This window comes from Kryptolebias marmoratus, linkage group LG15, assembly GCF_001649575.2.
Source record: "Kryptolebias marmoratus isolate JLee-2015 linkage group LG15, ASM164957v2, whole genome shotgun sequence".
NCBI classification, from domain to species: domain Eukaryota; kingdom Metazoa; phylum Chordata; class Actinopteri; order Cyprinodontiformes; family Rivulidae; genus Kryptolebias; species Kryptolebias marmoratus.
The window spans coordinates 10,913,037-10,934,259 of NC_051444.1; the positions used below are offsets into that span (position 1 = coordinate 10,913,037).

Sequence of the window (21,223 nt, forward strand, 5' to 3'; positions counted from 1 at the left end):
GACAGAGAGGCTGAGAAACTTCCCTAAGTATGTGGTGAGAAATTCAATATCACAGTGGAGTCAGGGGAGTAAGAAGAGCAAAATTACTGGCTAGGAGAGGGTTTAGTTACATTTTTTCTGCCTTTACTTTGTGAACTTATAGACGGCCAACCCAAATTGCCATGACCATGAAGAATTCAAAAAGCCTGCTCTGTTATATAATTTATCAACGGATTTGGATGCCTGAAAACGCAGGTACAAAATCCAAAATTGTATGGCTGTAAGCAGACAGAAAAATGCAAAACAAAGGTGCTGAAGATGAAGGTTATTATTAATAAGGTTGGGTTCATTTTTACAAAAAGAAAACAAAACTAAATTCATAAAGTTTAATTTTTAAGCTTTTAAGTTAGTAATTAGCAGCTTACATTGCTCTCTATCCTCCAAACAGTCTAATATATTGCTATTGTGCAATTTATAATAAAATTAAAATTCTTTTCAATGTTCTTTCTTTAATGAGAGTATAAATTCCACGAAATCATCCAGACTTATATAATGTCTTTTGAAGCCCTTCTAGGTTCTACAAGTGCTTTACAATATAGGTCTCATACACCCACACACTCATCCAACACTTTTAATGTATATGTATGGCACTGCTACGCAGCGCTGTTTACTGACACTTATACAGCAAGAAGTATATTGGAAAAGAGAGATATATTTAGTGTCTTACCCCAAGACACTTTGGTTGAGGATCGAACATTTAAAATCTTCTGACAGAAAGACAACCAGTTCCTGTCTAAATATTGGTCAGCCACGTGGCAAACTTATCAGAGGAGAATCAAATTGAAAATAATTCAAGAGCACACCTACACAAATTACCTGAAAAATAAGTGAGACTTTTAAAACTTCAAATCTGTTATTTAATAGAAAACTGTTTTTTTAATTAAAATGGTATCAAAATATTTCTATATTAATATAAAGAGAAGTTTTTACTCCTAATCAATTTAAATAACCCTAAAAATATCCAAAAGTTAATATGCTTCACTCAGCCTATCAGAAAAATGCAATAGTCTGACTGTAGCATGCAACTGATATAATAATAAATGGATGAATATATTTTACCCCTACAGACTTCCCAAAGACATAAGTTAACACTATGTATGTCATTTTCTAACTACACTATTTAAGAAAATTTGTTGGGTTTTTTTTTGCTATTGTTTAATTAAAAAAAATAGTTTTCTTGCAAAAAAAAAGTACTCCAGATCATTTTTTCCCCCTGTAATTTAATTAATTATTTATTTTACAAATCTCTTTTTTTCTTTATTCTATTTGTGCATTCATTCATCCTTTTAAATTAGTGATGTCTCTTGTTACGCTGGGAGATTTTCACTTAATTTCTTCTGCCATGATTTCATCACTTCCATTTAACAATGCTGCTGTTGCATGGGGACCATGATGCCGGCAAAAGATATGGATCTCACCAGCAGAAACAGTGTTACCCCAAGGAGTGTTTGCATGTCATCTTAGTTGTTTATTTGTTTTTTATTTTATTTATTTATTTATTTTTACATTCCCTCATCTGGTAATTCCATCTTAATTAAAAAAGGCATAAAAAAAAGCTTTAAGGCGTTGTTTTTGTTTAGAGGTAAATGTGTGGCAAATAAATTTTTACTGACTGCCATTTCATAAAAGTTTAAAATTACCAACCTAACTTAATATGCATCAGAAATCTTTGAGGTTTGTACCTAACCTAAATTTGATATGTGGCAGTATTTTCTCAAAGAAAAAGGAAGAAAAAGCTAAAAAAAAAAGTAGATGAGATAAAATTACTTGATAGGCTCTATTTTCTTGCTCTCTGTGGATTCATTGTGGTTTCAAAATGTCTGAGACATGTCTGAGAGCAATCACCTAATTTTTTTTTCTTTTCTCCAACTTCCATGCACAAGCCTCTTCTCTGCTTAGGCATTAATAAACAGAGCTTTCACAGAAGCTTAATCAAACAGTTATGAGTTTGATAAAGTGAAAGCCTGTATATATGTGCATTTCAGAATTACATCTACCTTGCTGCATTGACTTTTACTTTAATAGCACACATGGACACACACACACACCAAAATTAAAATATGTAGTTTTAATAGCACCTTGGCAGGTGTCATTTTATAGCCTCTCTGAGCTGTCAATCAAACTAGACAGCTTAGCCTCCAAAACCTGACCAACACTAAAATACACACACTCACGCACAGACAGTTGTTCCTCTCCAACTAATAAGTATCACATTTATTTAAACAATTTTCAACAAATTAGTCATCAAAAATTGTCATGACACTGCTACCTACATGGAGTTACATGGTAACTATACACATATTGAGTATGACGTGTAATTTTCCACTGTTGAACAATTGAAATTACAGAGGTAGGAGAAAAATAAGAGGAGAGAAATTGGAATGACAAACTTACTGTTGTAAATCAAGCTAGATAAGTTGCAACTAGTAGTAGAAGTAGCAGAATTTGCCTGTGTAAATCATGGATGTACAGTGCTGTGGAAAAGTATTAAGCATAAAAGAGTTTCTTGTAATCTTTTTAAAACCTGTTCTTCAAGCTTTCAAAGTTTTCCTTAAGACCTTTTTCACTTACTGTCTGTCCAGTACCTGACCATTTTCAAAACACTTTTTATTTCTTTGTGAAACCACTTAATTCTGACAGGACTCATTCAATCATTAAAAGGCTCCTAAACTCAAGAAATCAACAAGTGGTGTGTCTCAAGAAAAGTTAAAAAAGAACCAGTTTGGATCTTCAGGCACTTTGTTCCCAGCAGATTGTCACAATGACACATTTGATCCCATTTTTTTAGTTGCATCTATGAACAATACCAAAAATAAAATAGTTTGATAGACAGAAAATAGAATTTTAGCACCAACAAGGAGATCCCCAAAGAGCTAATAGCTGGAAGCTTGACATAAAGAAGACGTTCAGGATTTCAAGTCATTGTTCATGTCCTTTGTCTGGTCTTTTTCTTACAGCTCTTGATCTTTAAATGCTATTCATCTGCTGTAGCGCTTATAGACCTGAATCTCCATATATATATATACACATTCTGCCAGTTGAAATAATATGTTAGATGGATGTAGGCATTTTAAGTAGTTTCAAGTATTTCCTTAGACATTTTATTTTATTTGCTTGATGTAGACTAATATTTTGACCTTTCCAAAACAGAGGAACATCTTTTTTCATCTTCCAGACACATAATGTGTCCTTGTGACATGGGTATTTAAGGAATGAAAAGCTCTCATCGCTTTAGGTAAAGTGAAAATAATTGATGTCAAATGAAATCTATTAATCATTGCCCATCTTTTACAACAGAAGAAGCTTAAATGTTTCCATAGATAAATTCAAATGGATATTATTTACGGCCTGGTTGTGCATCTCCCTTCTTTATTCAAGTGAAAAAACACATTTATGATTTCATGTTTCTCTCTTACCTTTACATGTTGGGAGTGCCTTGTCCCACACTGGTTTCCCATCCTGTCCCATGACACAGGTGATGGTGTCTCTACCCACAATTGTGTAACCATGATGACAGCTATAGGAGACCTGTGATCCTAGTTTATAGTCATAGCCTGTTCGGCTAGCATTCATAATGTTGCCAGGGTCAAAACAGGCCTCCCTTGGTTTTTCTGTGGAGAAGAGAGAAAGGTTATGTTGCTTGGCAAAAGTCCCAGACAAGTAGTATCAGTGAACAAAAATGAGCAGTTATATCTTTTCTTGCACAGTGATATTAGAGACAGATTTACTAAGTCTCTTTATTCATTTATTAATGAATGAATTTATTTATTTTTGGGGGGAGGGGGGTTAATGTATATATATGATGCACAGCTGCACAATTGTAAAACATCCTTTTAACATTCACTTTTAGCTGCTCATAAATTTTGTCCCTGTGTAAAAAGAAGAAACAGATAGGAGCAAAAGATGGGCAAAATTAAAAACAAAGTGAAAGAAAGAAAGAGCAAAATCTGCAAACTATGCTCTCATGCTGTCTGCAATATCTGTCTTAGCATTAAGACAATTTCTGCTCTTTTGTGTCCGCACCACACAAATGTGAAAGAGGTTAAAGACAAGAAAGAGTTAAAACAGGCAGATAATTAAGAGTGCATTTTAATTGCAGAGATGGCAGAACAAAAGAAGTAAATAATAAAAAAGAACAGTGTAGGGAATAAACAACAATAGATTAATTTGGTGGGAAATACCAAGAGGGCAAAAAAAGAAGTCATAAAAAATAGAGCAGATCTAGCCACCGTTATGATCAACAACCAAGTTGAAGATTGAGTATGGGTATTAAATTCTAAGTCACAATCAGTGGAGGTAAACAACTCATAGGCAAACTTGGAACAGCATTCACTTTCAGCAAAAAAAGATTTCTCTAGTTATAGGGTAAAAATAATAAGAGTAGAGATTAAAATATTATCCAGTCTGCACATCACGCACTCATGTATTGACAATTTAATCCTTAAACTTATTAAGCAGACAATTTCATGAAAAAAAGTGTTTTGTATTATTGTGCACAGAAACTTGCATCCTTTTTTCTAGGCAAGCCACACAACATTGATTTTCCCTGATCAATAAGCCCATCTGATAATCTCACTCAATATCTGAAGTTGATCTGACTAATTGGAGTTTACAGCATGATTAGAATTATTGAGCAGTGATTTGTTGAACTGTACTGTTGTAGGTGATTACTGATGTTACCTTATCACTCAAAGTGTCATCCCTATTGACAACAACCACAAACATTTTCCATGTCTACCACTATTATTATCACTACAGTTATTGCCATTATTCAACCTTTAGTGCCTTTACTTATTTATGCAGGGCTATATTATTTGTTGTATGGATGTTGTATTATGACCACAAACACCTCCCATTACTTTTCTTTTACTAGTGTTTACTTTTGCTGTTCCTTCTGGCCCCTTCCTGTTTAGTTTGTTCTAAAATGTAAAAGAGCATGTTAGGCGATAGTTTACACAGTATAATTACCTCTATATTCAATAGCAAATCCAGACATGCCCAGCGAAGCATCGGACCTGAATGCCAGGAAAAGGCCATTGCCACTGCTTTCTATCCGCTCAGGTGCCTGGTTGCCTTGGAGACTTGCTAGTAGAGGCCCGTTTGAGTCTTCACCCTCGTAGATGTGCAGGAAGTCATAACTTGGCTCCATGTTGAAACTGGGATAGAAAGTAGAAAATGGGATTTTTATTTATTTCTTTATTTCTTCTTTTTCTACATTTACAAATAAAGTAAATTATAACATTGTTTTAGTCATTTACACAAAAATCTATTTTCCATATTTTTCCAGTTGAGAATTACAATTCCGTCAACAGATTACAAAACATTTATGTTTGTGTGAAGGACACCAAAAAGTGCCAGTTTTGCTATGTTTTTATTATTATTATTATTATTTTTAGCATTTACATTTATGGTGCAACTGTTATCACCCAAAATACTTAAAAAGTAAAAAGCTCATTTAACTCAAATGAACATAAGATAAAATCTGTGACTGTGGTATTCATGTAACTTTTATGTCTGCTATTCTCCCAAGAAGTGACTTCTATTTTTTGCTTAATTTAAAGACGCATACATGCAAACACATACACATACGGCACCCCCCCACACACACAGTAAAAGCCTTAACATATGTTGTCATTATTAAAGTTGAAATAAAAGCAAAGAATGTTCAAATTTAAGACCTGTATTTATACATAGTGCTAAATAGGCTTAACTGCACCTAAGCCCCCTTTGCACTGAAAAAAGCATTGAATGATCCATGTTAATACCTTGTGCATTAGTGATACATTCTGGCTCTGAGTACTAAAGCTGCTAAATGTCATAAAAAGAGCAGAAAGATCTTAAAGGGAAGAAGAAATGGGACAACACTGAAAACTCTTGTGCTAAAAAATAAAAACAACAGCAAACTCAGAACTGTTAGGCAAACTTGGGGAAGTCTAAATTGTGTATTTCTAAACAAAAACAAACAAAAAACTTTAACATTTTTAAACATTGTAATGTAATCTAATGTAACTAATAATACAATTAAAAGTATGCATTTTTAAAACATATTCAACTTGTTATTTGTGTATAAACAACACATTAGGACAAAAAACTTTTTCCTCCAGCCATACAACAAGAGACAGTTGTGAAATACCTAATGACAGTAATGGAAAAATAGTTTTAACTTTACTGGAGAAAACAAGAATCTCACTGCTTTCTAAAAAGTAAAAGCACTGAAAATTAGAGCCATTACTTAGACGATTAAAATATTTTGTATGTACTTGGTAAGTTACACAAAAAGCAATTTCAACAATACTTGATTAAAAGTAAAATAAAGTGTTACAAAAAGAAGCATTCATTTTTCAAGCTGGACAAACACATAGTCAAAATGAAGAAATTACTCTTAGTGTTTGTTTCCTTTGTTACATTTAAAGATCCAATCCGGATTTTTGCAAATTTACACATACATACCACATAGCAATTCCATAGCAATTCCCCATAGCAAGAAACAAAACATACAAAATGTTCATTTTAATTATAAAATCAAAGCAAGAAAAGAAAATCTACCAACAACTCATTGTGAAATTTAGGCCACTGAATAATTTGACAGATGTGATGATATGCTGAGTACAATCCCATCACTTTAGCTCTTCTTTAATTGGTGCTTTCAGCCGTCAAAGGGACATTTTAATGTTAGATGTTAAAAGCATTTCAACACTTGCATCATAGTACTTTACAGAGACATGAACTGACATCAACTTTTCACTAGGGACATACTTTGTCCAAATATGAAATGTTCTACTTTTTGCAAAGGATGAAATCTGGAAATGATTTGCTTGAATAATTTTATGTTTAACCTCTGTTTTATGACGTGCTAACCTTTATCAGCTGCTTTTATGCTTTTTGACAAATGTATTTATCTTTTTGTCTTGCTTGTATTTTCTTGGTTTTTTTTTTCTATTTTTCCCACCAATGATGTCATTGTACTACTACTGTTTTGTGCAGCTGAAGTACCGGTCTCGCTAAAAGGTATTTATGAAATTGTCAGAGTTAAATATGTATGAAAAAAAATTTCACTGGAACTTTTTAGGGAGATGTAACCATTTTCCCAGATTACTGGAAAAAATCCTCTCAAAGTCTGTGTTACTGGTTACTGATATGATCTTACACTACATGTTCATGATATAACCTGAGATGTGTACCACAACATAAGACCTTTCTTGGTATTGTGAGGGCCATTGCGAGTGATTGTGTCAGTACAAATGAAAAAAAAGATGTATTGAATAATGCTCATGAATGATATCGTGGTGGTAATTCATGCCAGAGGGTGGGGGGGACTAAACAAATAAAATGATTGGGAAATACTTTATCAAACGGCAGCTTTGATCTAATGTGTCAATGTAAGTTGCATTGTCTTAAAAATATGAAAAAATGCATTCTCTCATATCTTTTTAGTTGTAGGGCTATAACAACCAGAAAAAAATATACAAGGCATACATCAGTCCCAGTATTTTGCATGTTTTACATGATCGATTTTCCAAAAATACATTTTTTATACAATATTATTAAAAACATTTGGTTTTGCTGTCAGAGCATGTTTAGGACTTAAGCTAAATGTTTCCACATCCCTCTTTGTTTTAGCGTCTGAGTTTTGTTTTTTACTGAACCCTCCAAATCAACCAAGGACACCTATATATATATATATATATATATTGGCTGCTCTCTTCTGCAGCTTTTCCCACAGAGAGTAAATTCGCACCGCAGATTTGGTAGTTGTTTTACACTGGATGCCCTTCCTGACGCAACCTGAGCTTGAACCCACAACCTTGGGATTAAGAGTCCGTGCCACTGACCCAACCAAGAACACCAATATAAATCAGAAAAATCCCAAGTGACAGAAAAGACTGAACAATAAGAACCAATTTCATATAAAAGCTCATGAACATACTGAACATGTTAAGTAAAAAAAAAAAGCCTTTGCAGATACATTATTGAGTTTAACATCATAATGGACTACCTTTTGAAGATAAGGGCAATGACAAAGTCAGGGTTGACTCTGATTCTCCAGTCGCACTCTTTCCCAGGGGGGTAAGGCTGAGGGTAATTAGGAGACAAAATCACACCAGAAGGACCGCTGACGTTGCCTCCACAGGTTGCTGGAGAAAACCAAATCAAGAGAGAAAGAGAGAGACAAAGATGATTACAAATTACTGGATTTGTTATAACTGCACATTAACACTAATTTTACTCACACATAAAGGCAGAGAGGATACAAGTTAACATATATGATAACAGTCTTTGGTTAAAGAAAAGAAAATCAGACCCTGACTAGTACACATTAAAAAGTGGATAGGTAGTCAAATGGCAAAAAAAAAAAAAGAAAAAAAAAGAAATGTTGTTACAGAGTATGGGGCTGGGGGTAGTTAGGGGAAATATTACTCCTAGCAGTGTTGTTATTCCACATTAGGCTGTAAAGCAAGGAAGATATAATGTCGAGAGACTGAAAGATGCATTCGAGCAGCAATTTGGTAATATAAAATTTGAGGGGGTTCTTCAGAATAGAAAAAAAAATGTAATTAGATTGTTATAATTGAAACAGAGGTATACAAATGTATTAGCAGTTGCAAATCACCAAATAAATTAGCCTTGTTCCGAACCCTATCCCACAAATACACTGCTGTTTGTGTGTAATGGTATGAAATGTGCTTAATCTTTTGACCTTGTAAACTCAAAAAAAAAAAAAAAAAAAAAATATATATATATATATATATATATATATATATATATATATATATATATATATATATATATGTAACATACTTGGATGACATAGAAGGTGACTGAAATAGGGAAGGAAGCCAAGAAAAACAGAAGCAGACTGAGGCAAAAAAAGGAAGATAGTTGTTGAAACCATCAGGTCACTGACACAGGGTCAAGGCAGCATCGGGAACTGTGTACAACATGTTTCACAAACATGGTGGTAAAGCAAACTCTAATCTTCCCAATTCCTCAGGAAGACCCTCACTTAGTGTTGGCTAATAAAGACAAGACAAGATGGAAGGAACAGAAAAGAAAGTGGTGGCATTTAACATGTAACAATAAGGGAAGTATCCGTGTTTCTTTGCAGCAAGCTGTCAGGTGGACATGTTGCTGGCTATAGGACATTTAACCTGCTTGCTCACACTATTTACATTTCACATTCAGCTGTGATGTCATATTTCACTTGGGGCTTGAAAAATTAAAAATTTAAAAGCTCAGAACCTTTATGATAATTTTTGCTGATTTGCCTCATTCATCTACTCTGATTAAATTGTCATAAAAACTGAGCTCAGTGCAGCAGTGAATCAGGAAATAGAACTTTATGTATTCAGAATCTCAAGATTCACCAGGAATATACTACTAGAAATATGAGCAGGAGAAGCTGTGGACATGCTTAAAAGTTGTTCTTTGCTAGAAACTTTTAATTTGTAGATTTTATGTAAACAAATTGTCTCCCTTGTCACACTGACTCTACTAGTTCTACATACTCTGATTTAAGACAATAAGTCAGCTTTTAGGTCTCCAATTCAGTTTCCTTCTTTTTTTAAAGAACTGGAGTGCATCAGAAAACGTGTGGAAGGAAAGAAAGGAAATAAAACGTGGCAGAGTGGGAAAACAAAACTGCAGCAGAGTGGTGTGAATAAACTGTAAAGGAAAATCCAGGAACTCGCCGGGCATCGGTGTACTAGCAAGTGTGCCAGATGGTAGTGATAATTGAAAAAGAAATAAAGCAAACGTTCAATTTTTTTTTTTAAAGCTGTGATACAAGAACCCAATTACAGGTAGCTTCATCTTCTTTAATAATGTACATCTAAATTTAAAACTATCTGTTCTTTTCATCATAACGATCTGCCTCACCATTTTATTGCACATAGGATAAAACTCAAGATGATCTGACCTCTAAAAGGGCGATTTTTATATTTACAAATAGGACAGAAAATGTGCCATGTAGGTCTCCAGTTATCTCTGGTGTGACCACAGACATCTAGTGTGACCATCAGCAGCATGCAGAAAGTTGTACACCTACCCATACATGTTGGAGGGTCAGGTTGCCAATAAAACCGGTTGTCCATCCTCACACATGTGATGGTGTCTTGACCGTGTAGCTGATAGCCTGGATCACACTGGAATGTCATACTGTCACCAGGCTCCTTATTGTCCCCATAGCGGGAGCCATTGACAGGGATGCCTGGGTCATTGCAGGAAGTTGCCGTTGTAGCTGGAGAAAGAAAATTATAAAAGTAAAGAAAAATTAGAGGCCCAGATAGCAATTTATTGTTGAATTAGGCATCATTTTAACAGAAGCAGATAAAGAACAAAAAGACATTTACATCAGTAAAGAGAAATGGCAGTAGATTTTATTGAGGCTTTATTATAATGACAATCAGTCAGAATTATTTTGTCACTTCTCCCACGTGCCTTGACCTGTTTGTAATTTAATGTTTTTTTCTCACATTTTCTCACGTTTTCAGAAATCACTTTATCGTGTATTTTTGATTTTTTTTTAATGTATGCAGCAAGTGCTCCATGATAACCAGGTTTACATGACAACAAGGTCTGATAAAAAAAAACAGCTTAACAGCACAGGGGATTTAATTATGAAGTTTGAATTTTTTTTTTTTAGTATAATACAGAGATTTAAACAAATACGTACATGTATAAAGACCCAAATACCTGAAAGTTCAAACTGTGTTTAGATATAACATTACACTGCCTCTGGAAAATGTAACATTGTGAGACCCAGCTTTATCAGATGTCCTTTAGTTACACTAGGCAGCTCTTTGTGGACTTTTAGTTATGCTTTCAATATCCACACAGATTGGTGCACAAACCAGCAAACCTGGGGCTATTTCAGTCCATCTGTCTCTGGATGAAGGGCTTCTGTCCAGTCTTTTAAGCCTGTGCTAATGTTGACTTCATGACTGCACAAACAGCTTCATTATGGGACTTCAGTTTCATTGCAAGACTGCAGGTTGGACTGACAGCAAAGATCCATTCATTTTTTTTCTAGTCAAGCAAACACAGAAGTTTAACACTCTCTTAAAAGAAAGTTTCAAAGTAACCCAGCTACAAAAAAAAAAAAAAAAATCTAAACTTAAGGACCTGATATACATTATCAGTGCTAAGAATGAAAGCTGTAAATACTGTCACTTAAGTAAATCATTTATTTGAATACAAGCACATTATTTTGTCTTATAGTTATGTTAGTTGGATATTTTATCCATCCATCTGAGATACATCCTTATGAAACTTATTGCTTTGCACAAACATTTGTTCTTGCTAAAGAAACTACCCTGCTTAATCTCAGCTTTAAATTTGCAATTAATTAACTAAACTATTTTTTTTTTATTTGTTTTTTTTTAAGTTGTCTTAAGAAAACCGATAAGGTGCTAAATTTTAAAGAGAAGAAACTTTTAATGTAGCTGTCTATGAGCCAAGTTATTAGAGATATATGAAACAAATATTCACACCCAAAAAACGTGCACACAAAAGTTTTCACTTTCTTTTTTGAAGTGTCTTTTTGTACGGATTACTGTGAACAATCATGTTTACTACACTGCGTTTGGTAAAGAAAAGGAAAACAATCATATTTTAGAAACTATTGACCAACAACATTTATAATCATGTTCAATTGCATTCAATTGCAGAACAAGATGCAGCTAAAAAAAAAATTCATGCTTCTTTTACAAAATACTAGGGAAGTGGATTAGGGTCATGGTGACACAATTTATTTATTTTTTTTCTCCCAGTTTTCTGACTTTCTGAGAAGTCAGAAGTCACTTCAACTTTGAATTTTGAGAAAAAAGTCAGAATTCTGGGGATATTTTTTTTATTTATTTATTGTGTATTTTTCACTGTGGCCCTAATTCTCTTCCGTAAACTACAACTGCACTTAATAAATGTTAACTTTTTAAAAATAAAATTCTGGAATCGGATGTATGGCCAAATAAAATACAATAAAAAATATTTTAAAAACATTTTTTTAAAGCAAAATACCTCTTTTCCTTTCATTCATTTCACAGTGAAAAAGGACAACATGTGAATAAAACTGTAAGGTCACTCATAATGTTCATTAAACCTTTGCTTATTTGAATGTGTGCAATGCTTTAGTAAATCAGCATAAAGGTAAATATGAGGAATCATTACCATAGTAATGGAATAGTACAGCTTTGATTACCATGTTAGTGAGTGTAAATATTTATTGTTTTAAATATGAGGTGGATGGCAAGATGCAGAGGGAGATAAAAACTATTGGATGTAAATATGCATGACTTCTTTAAAAGAATGGCTGTAGTGTACAATAAATTCTCGTGTGTTCAGATTAAATTATGCAGATATAAATATAAACCAAAAAACAAGTTTAGTTGTACCACAGTGACTTCAGGCAATGAGACATTATTATGTTGTTTTTTTTCATAGCAAACACTTAACATTTTACAGAAATGTGTAACATCAACAAATGTTGATTTGTTACAAAAATTGGACTTTGTAGTTTGACTTTTCTAATTGGTTGACCAAAGGATTACCTCATATATTTGCAATTCTCACACATTTATGCAATTATTCATAAAAGTGGAAGGAGGAAAAAAAAAAACATACAATTTTACAAGCTGCAAGCTGTAAACAGAGTACTTTCATAGTGCTCTGCTTAGAGAGATTGTGTTATAATCAAAACAGCCATAATTCTTTGGCGGGGCTTCCTCAGTAGTCTACTTTGTGAGCTGGGACCCAAGGTGATATAATAAATGTCTTAGTTGATTCTCTGTTTTGAGGTTTTTCAGAAATCCTGTTATATAAAATATTTTTGTTATACTAATGATGTTATTGTCAATATAAATGGAGTTTGTGTGATCGTTAAAACTGGATGAGTTTGCTAATTAGCTAATTTAATTGCTAAGCCAGTAATTGGCTTTTCTTTATAAATGGAAATCAGGTACAAAGTACAGCAGACCACCCGGATCAGTGATTTAATAAAATTACGTTGCATTTTGTATTTATTTCTATTTTAGTTCAGTAACAGTTTCACATGTTAAAAAAAAGTTCAGATACAACTACTTACTTGAAAACTGTATGGAGAATCCTTGTTTGCTTATGAAATAGTCTGAGTCAAACTGCAGAGTGAGAATGTTAAAAGTCGAGTGGATGTCTTCAGGTAAGGCTGGGCCAGACCATTCCTTCAACAGAATCCCACCATCAGATGGCCCAGATGGACCGTCCCAAACTCTCAGAATATCATGGCCAATTTCAGTGTCAAAGACAATGAAGTGGAGACTAAAAAACACAAGAAAATGGGAATTTTTATCTGCACATTTTAGAATAAAAGTAAAATAAAACCTGAGATGAGACACATAACACTAGCAGGCATGCAGACTCAAAAACACAGTTGGGCATTTAGTTGCTATTTTAATTCTATAGAAGTCACCTTGTCAGTAAATATCTTTTTTCTCAGTTTTTCTCATTGAAGAACCAGTATTTTTCAATTAAATGCAGCTTTTGTGTAGCTAATAGCCTTCCAACATGCTCCATGTTTACCTGATAGTCTTGCCCGTATCAGCTTCTATAGTCCAGGTACAGTGGAGGTTGTTGTCGTATGGAGCAGGGTATCCAGGAGACAGAATTCGTCCAGAAACTGCTCCAGTTATGTGACCTCCACATTCAGCTACAAGGAGAGCAAACAGAGATGAGATCAGCATGAGAAAAATAGATAGATCAAAATAGATCAGGTAAAATTAATTCCTGTAACTCAGGTCATACAGTATATAATATATCCTCGCACAGATCTAGTTGGGTGTCACTGTTCAGTTATGTCTTTTTATTTAGGTTTCAGATTGAGTTTAATCATTTGGATCAGTCACTTTTTACATTAGGAAAAAAAAAAAAACTTTGTACCATCATTTCTGTTACTTTTTTCAGCTCTGGCATTGTTTCATTAACACTGCATTCCTGAAAGACCAGCTTTACTCCTTTGCAGAAAATAACAATGAGATTTGAAGGCCAGGTGAAATGATAATCAAGTAAAATTATTGTTAAATTCATTTGGATCCGTCTTGCTATATCCCTTCAAGGCAAGTAAAATGCTTTCATTAATAAATAAGTAAATAAGCTCATGGCTAATATATTTACATTCCAAAAGAAAAAAAAACAATGTTTTTTAAGAATAAGAAAGCCTTAATTTTTATCTTAATTCATATTTTAGTAGAAAGGTAAAGGAGAAATTTCTGAGAAGCTGTGTGAAAAGAATGAGAAGATTTAACATAATTGTTGCAATACATAGTACCTGTGGTGGCCCAATGAGCCAGAAGATCGATGCCATTAGGACAAAAGAACCAGTTTGGTATAGAGCAGGTTTTTATATACATAATATTTGTGTGAGTTTAATGGGCACAGTAATTACAGAAAAGTAGCAGATAACCACTTAAAACACTCTTAGCACATATACAGACATACTATTCCATTGAACCACATGCACACTTGTTTCAGTCTTTTTGGATTGAAAACACAAAAGGAAAGCCAAATACCCCGTTCTGTTTCATCATAAAAAGCAGGGAAAAAAAAGATAAACAACAAACAAGAAAATAAAAAGTACAGATATTGGAAGAGAAGCAAAACATAAGGCCTGGTTCAATGACCACTGCAATCAGGGAAGAAAGATGCATGAACAAAAAGAGAAGATGACAGACAGGTTGATTAAATGAACCATGAAAAAAAGGGGAAAAAAAAAAAAGTTCAGCAGAGGCAGACCACGTTTTCTCACTAAATGTAGGGGGTACAGAGGGGAAAAAAAATGGCATGAAGCAGCCTGGGGCAAGACGAAGATAATCAGAGAGGTAGAAAAACAAGCACAAAGAACAGAACAAAGGTAGCTTTAAAAATAGTTTGGAGGCAGAAATACTCCTGGTTGTTGGACTACATGAGAAAAGGTAAAAGTAAACGATTCACTGACAGTTCTGCCCGTCTTCAAACAAAAAACTGTTTTATTCACTCATCTATATACATGCAGTTTTATTTATTTATTTATTTTAAATTTTCTATTACCAACTACATACCTCACAAAGCTCAGATGTACGGGTACAAAGTTTGGTTCTGAACAAAAGGGCCATGTACTGTACCTGCATACACTAACCAAGGTAGAAAAAAAATCTTCCAGAAAAGGTGGCTTAATTAAGGAAAAAAATAAATGCAATGCTACACAGTATGCTATTTCAGGACGAGTAAGATTTATGGATTGCAACAGAATCCAAATCTGCTTTAGGGATTTTCAAGCTAGCTCGGAACAATACAACAATAAAAATAAACAAATGCTGCTCTTGCATTGCTGGCAGTTATTCAATAAGGATTCTGACTAGCATGCTGCATATATGCTTCAGCTAAAACACAAAAGTTCACAAGTTCACAACCAAGTTCACAACCAAGTGAAATCCCAACGTTGAAGTCACTAAATTGCTTTTCTAACCTAATTACAGTGCAGGACAGTCACAATTAAATTCATTCTTACTAAATCTTAAAAACAAAATAAAATATATTTTAATGTCTACAGAAAAGAATGGTGCTGATTGCACAGCAGCAGTCACCTTGTGTATTACTCTAATATTATGTTTTCAATCAGTCTCTACTTGAACAATTCACCCAGTTTTCTGTTAAAATGATAAGATGAAATACTATAATATATTACAGTGTGCTTTGTATGTAGTGTGTACATAACATGTATGTCTAAAATGAATCCTTAGAAATTGTCCTCACTATGCCAATAAGACGCAAGTTAACACAACATTTTAAAAAAAGCAGAATGCATGATATAAGTGGAACAATTTTATAGTTTTCCCGACAAATGTAGTGTTTGAAAGATTCACTTTCAAACACTACATTTGATTTATTCCTGACTACATTTAACAGAACATGTTACTATTGTTCCCAAAATTAATTTTAATAAGCTACTTTATAAAACAAAAATACCCCGGTGGAATTATTAACCTCATATAAAGCAATTTAAAATGAATAAATGTATCATCATGACTTAAGGTTTGTTTAATACAGTCACATCTGCAAAAATGTTTGTGTTTAATCACCAAATAAATGCAAAGGTAATGCACTGGTGCATATGTCTTTGTTTGATCCTACGGTTAGTTTTCATTAGGAAACTACTAGAGAAGCAAAAGGTATGAATGAATAAATAGCATTTTATATTTTACACATCACCTTCAATCCTGTCCAGATGGAAATTTAGATTTATTGTGCATGCTGACAGCAATACAAAAAAGATTCTGTCAAAGTATTTGACAAGGAGCACGAGAAAAGTATAAACACAGTATTGAACAGTAAATAAGTTATACGTGTCAATGGTCTTGTTTGCAGATGAAGCAAAAGAGCCAATTATGACTCAGAGATGTATTAGCACCACTAGAAATATCTCCCACAATGTTGAATGAGTCCCCACAAGCTCTTTTAAAGTAGTCACCTGTGTTGACTCAATCATTTGCTCACTCAGTCTCTCTTTTGACTCATTTTGCAGCAGAACATAATCAGGAGTTGCTTAGACTGGTGCTTCTATTTGCTTTGGCTGTCACTGAACTGCATGAAAAAATGTGCCCAAAGGTTAATAATTAAACTGCTGTAGCCCTGAATTATTAATGCATAAGGGAACATACTGGCATACTAACCAATACATGAAGGAAGTGGCTTGTCCCAGACACGTCTGTCACCACTAAGGCAGGTCAGTGTGCTGCTGCCATGGAGACTGTATCCGGGGTTGCAAGAGTACAGGACAAACGTGTTGGCATAATGACCATCGTCCTGGATCTTGTACCCGTAACTAGGAACACCAGGCTCCTCGCAGCGTACGAGTTCAAAACCTAAAGAAGGACACATGACAAGAGTCAGACAAGCATTCACACATAAATCTGCATGCACAGATTGGGTCTCCTTGAGTAATGGACAAGGTGATACAGTTCTAGACAAGATATCATTTAGTCATTCTGATCCTAGCCTGGATCGCCCAGCTTTTTGTTGCAGCTCTGGGTTTAAACATATTAATCATTCTAAAACCTACAGAATCATTTTAGAGGCTGTACACAAACATTTTTTATTAAATAGAATTAAAAAAGTAGACACTTTATGGTTTAATGAAAGATTTAATATTTGAAATTTTTGTATTTTTTATTTTAAAATGTGCACCTTGTGAAGCTGTGGAACTAAATCAAATGGAAAATTTGCATTCAAGACAAATCCATAATGCTTTTAAAGAGAACAAGAACTTGGACGTGTTCGTAAAAGATATGAATAAAATGATGCACAGTATTGCTAACAACTTTTTGTCCTTGCAATAAATAACATTTCTTTGAACAGAACATTTTTCACCAGATCAAAAGGATCGGTGTTACTACAGCTAGTTTAGATGAACAATATCTAATGCAAAAGGGACACAACGCCACTTAATGTTGTTATGATGTTCATAAAACTGTTGGCCGGAGCTTGGTGCCTAGAAATTTAGTTTTTGCCATCTGTCTGACCTAATTTGCAATAATAGCCTATAATATACAGTAACCACATGCATGGAATTGGTCAAAATTATTGGCAGCAGTAGTCAAAAAAACGATTTTGTATTTTTTTTTAAATAATCATTTAAACTTAACAAAACTAACAAAAACATTTGGACTCTCATTAATATTTGGTTGCAGAACATTTGAGAACAATAGGAACCTATAAATATCTTTGTTTAGAAGCTTTTAGAAGTCATTTAAAGCTTTTTGGACTTGTTTGCAGGTGAATTTATTGCTTTTCATAAACATTATAGAGCATTACAATGTTTACTTTAAACATTTCACTTAGATTTGGCTCAGGAATTAGTTGGCCATGTTAAGACTCTAATCTCGTGCTTCTGCATAGGTGAGAGAATTTTATTTGATGACAGACTAACAAGCTTTTCGACAAACCGTGCTTTCCCCTGAATCGGTAACATGTTTTTTAATTTAAATTTTCTGGGACTAAATGCAACAAAGCAGCTTCACAGCATGATCAAACTCCCAGTATGTTTTATCTGTAGCTATGGTGTTCCTTCCATATGTGCATCCTTTTATTGCCTGTAAAGAAACAGATGAACTGCAATCTAAAAGAGCTTTACTTCAGCTTATTCTATCCGTAAAGCTTCCCAAAGGGATTGTGAAAGTTTCTGCAAACCTTAGACTTTTTCTTTCCCATCAGTGTCTTCAATGGGGCCTGTTTGGTCAAGTTTGCAACTTATTGTAGAAGTTGAAACCAATACTACAGGGCTCTGGGTGGTTTGAATTATTTTCTGACTTAATATTTTTTATTTTACAATCTATTAAAATTGATTTTAAGATCTCTGCTGATCCATGAGCATGTCAAAGTTTGATTGCTGATATCAGTTTAAGCTTCTAATAGAGGGTTTCTTTTGGTTGTTGTTTTTGATGATCACAAAACACAGTCAATTCCCAACCTTTGTTGTTTCATGTCGGCTGTGCCTAATTTGGCTAACCTAAAGAGTTGTAGCAGCCAACATGACTGTTAAGTGGAAATATTCTCTTCCCTTAATTGCAAAGAGAAGCCAACTTAAGATGGAAACTTTAAAGAAAAAAAGAGAAGTTTCCCCAGATAGGGATTAAGCTAAAATGATTATAGTGGGGGGATTAAATGCATCGTGTTGGATGACCAGCCCATCACTATAGTAAAGATTTTAATGTTTTAAGGGCTGTTTGTGCCAGCATAAGCCCTATCTGAACACCACACATTCTGCAAGGAACTAAACAAGCTGTGCAAAAATGATGCAGCCACCTACATGGTGTTTTATCTTTTGTGACTGATGTTGGCTTTACTACAGACATTTTGGTTTCTGGTATTTACTAGATCAGATTTTTGTTCTGACTCTACAGTGGATTGATTCCTCGTTTGATCAAAAGCACCTGGTGCTGCATGCTCAGCATTTCTATGGCTCTCACACAGTAAAGCATGTAAAGCAGGTAAAGAGATGATAAAGTACTGAGAAATAGACAAGCAGCATGTAAATGTCACTGTGCTCCATGTTGCAATAAATACAAAGAAAGATGGGTGGGGTGGAGAGATAGGTGGTGAAGCTGCATTGGGGGGGGGCGGGTTCCAAGCATGTACTCAGGAAGTCCAGGTCAATTCAGTTCAATTCATTTCAATTCCTTTATTGTCATTAAACCATGTACAGCATGTACTACAGCCCCATGTTTTATTTACTTTGGAAGTTGGTACTCAGATCTGGGAATGACGTGTGTCTAATGTAAGCAAAGTTCCAGTTGCAAGTCAGAAAACCATAGGGGTTTTCTAACTGTTGTTCTCAGTCATCAGGCCAATTGTTATTATGAATCCAATCCATGTACAATGTATTTCTAAGCATTTTATGCATGACATCTTTTATGCGTGTTGCAGAAAAAAAAATGCTTGTATTATACTGGAATTGTGTTTTGGCAGATACACAAACTGTAACAAGTGATTGGAATAGGGACAAAAACTTGACTGGGGCATTTCCAGTGATTAACAATGTGGCCCTAGAAATTAAAACTATTATCTGATGGATATTCAGTTCCATTGTCCTGATGGTTTATTTTACTTTTGAATTTTTCAACATAGAGGCCTCTTTTCTTTTGTTCACTGACAACAAAGTGATTATAATTATCAATTTTTTATATCAAGTTAGTATACATGCATATGCTTCCAAAGATACTAAAAAGCGGTAACCTCACAGTTCAGAGATGCCAATAAGTGTCTTATATCCATGAATTTTAAAAGTGATACAGTAAAACCCATGGATTAACAACATGCAATGTCCATCAAAAATGTTTTACATAAAAGTGAAGACCCTATGTAATGAAATAAAGTAGTGAAGTAATCTTTACTCTGTGACAATCTTTTGGTAAAGCGTATGACTACATTGTATGACATCACCAACAATTGTCATCACAGTCAAGTAATATAATCCCATCTAAAACAAACAACTGTCCTTTTTTTGTACAATGTTTTTGCACACAAATAGAATGCAGTTGTTGATTAGAGGCTATTCCTTTATAGCCTTGTGTCATAAGCATCACTTACACAATAAGCAACTTCTAAGTTGAAATTAGCTTGTACAATATGTCTACAAAAGTCGGTCTCTCCATAATCCACTGAACAGATGCATTCACTTCTGTTAACCTTTCTTGTTATTGCCTTGTGTAGATGTTCTGTGAATTCTTATTGCACTATTAAAACAGCCTCTGCTCTGCTTTATCAAACTATTGTTCCTCGCCTCCCCATTCTTCCTCTAGATTTAACCTAAATCTATCAATCACTCTTATCTAAGCATCAACTCATCTGTAAAGGCGGAACTATGAAGAAGGTGTCACCTTCTCCAGTTTAATGGCTTGCAGATTGAGGGTCGTTTAATGGTTTTACTGACATACAGAGCATCTATAATATCCATATACAATTTATATTCATTTGTTTGTCCCCCTCATTCAGCTGCTCTTCCACTCCAGATGTCATTCTCACTTTCTTTAAATGACTTGCAGATAAATGTTCTCTTAATAGCCTCTTTGACTTACGAAATAGCTGGTCGTGCGTACTTCACAGGCTCTCCTTAAACTTAGAAGAGTGTGGTGTGTATACAATGTTTGTAAAGGAGAAGAGGACCAGTTTCTAACATTCACATACTCATGTTTTCTTGTATTTTAATTACAAAACAGGAAAGAGCTGAAACAAAAAAATATATCTCTGTTTACCTGTTAATTTTTATAAATTTGTAAATTGCATGACTGACAAAAACTAGCATGCAACACAGATTCATATGTCCGAGATTAAATATACCAAACATCATAGAGAATTTTACATTATGCCTGTAAAAGAAAACAGCTAAAACATTTAAATAAATGTGCATCGCTGCTGAGGTTTAACTCACTTGTATAAGTGAGGCGAAAGCCCTGATTGGTTCCAGATGCATTGCTATTGAACTCCAGCCACAGGTGATTGGACGTACTGTTGATGACATGACCCAACATCCCTTCAAGTGTAAAGTTGCCAAGGAGACGAGATGAAGTGTTCTCCCCATCATACACCTGTCAATCAAACCACAGGAACACAGTTGCAAAACATTAACAAAACATGAGTTGGAGATGTTTTGCTTTAAAGCAATATATTACAAAATATCTGA

The 21,223-nt window shown here is 34.2% G+C and overlaps 1 protein-coding gene across 1 annotated transcript in view; it reads right to left on the reverse strand.

Annotated features, from left to right (window-relative positions):
* Positions 1-21,223, reverse strand: part of LOC108237370 (CUB and sushi domain-containing protein 1) — a 390,396-nt gene that overhangs the window by 82,634 nt on the left and 286,539 nt on the right. Inside the window, exons 25-32 of the mRNA XM_017418738.3 lie at positions 20,972-21,128; positions 16,716-16,907; positions 13,591-13,717; positions 13,118-13,329; positions 10,085-10,276; positions 8,036-8,174; positions 5,008-5,195; positions 3,456-3,650 (exon numbers count right to left, since the gene is read on the reverse strand). Coding sequence (XP_017274227.1) covers positions 3,456-3,650; positions 5,008-5,195; positions 8,036-8,174; positions 10,085-10,276; positions 13,118-13,329; positions 13,591-13,717; positions 16,716-16,907; positions 20,972-21,128 — 1,402 coding nt within the window. The remainder of the gene's footprint in view (positions 1-3,455; positions 3,651-5,007; positions 5,196-8,035; positions 8,175-10,084; positions 10,277-13,117; positions 13,330-13,590; positions 13,718-16,715; positions 16,908-20,971; positions 21,129-21,223) is intronic.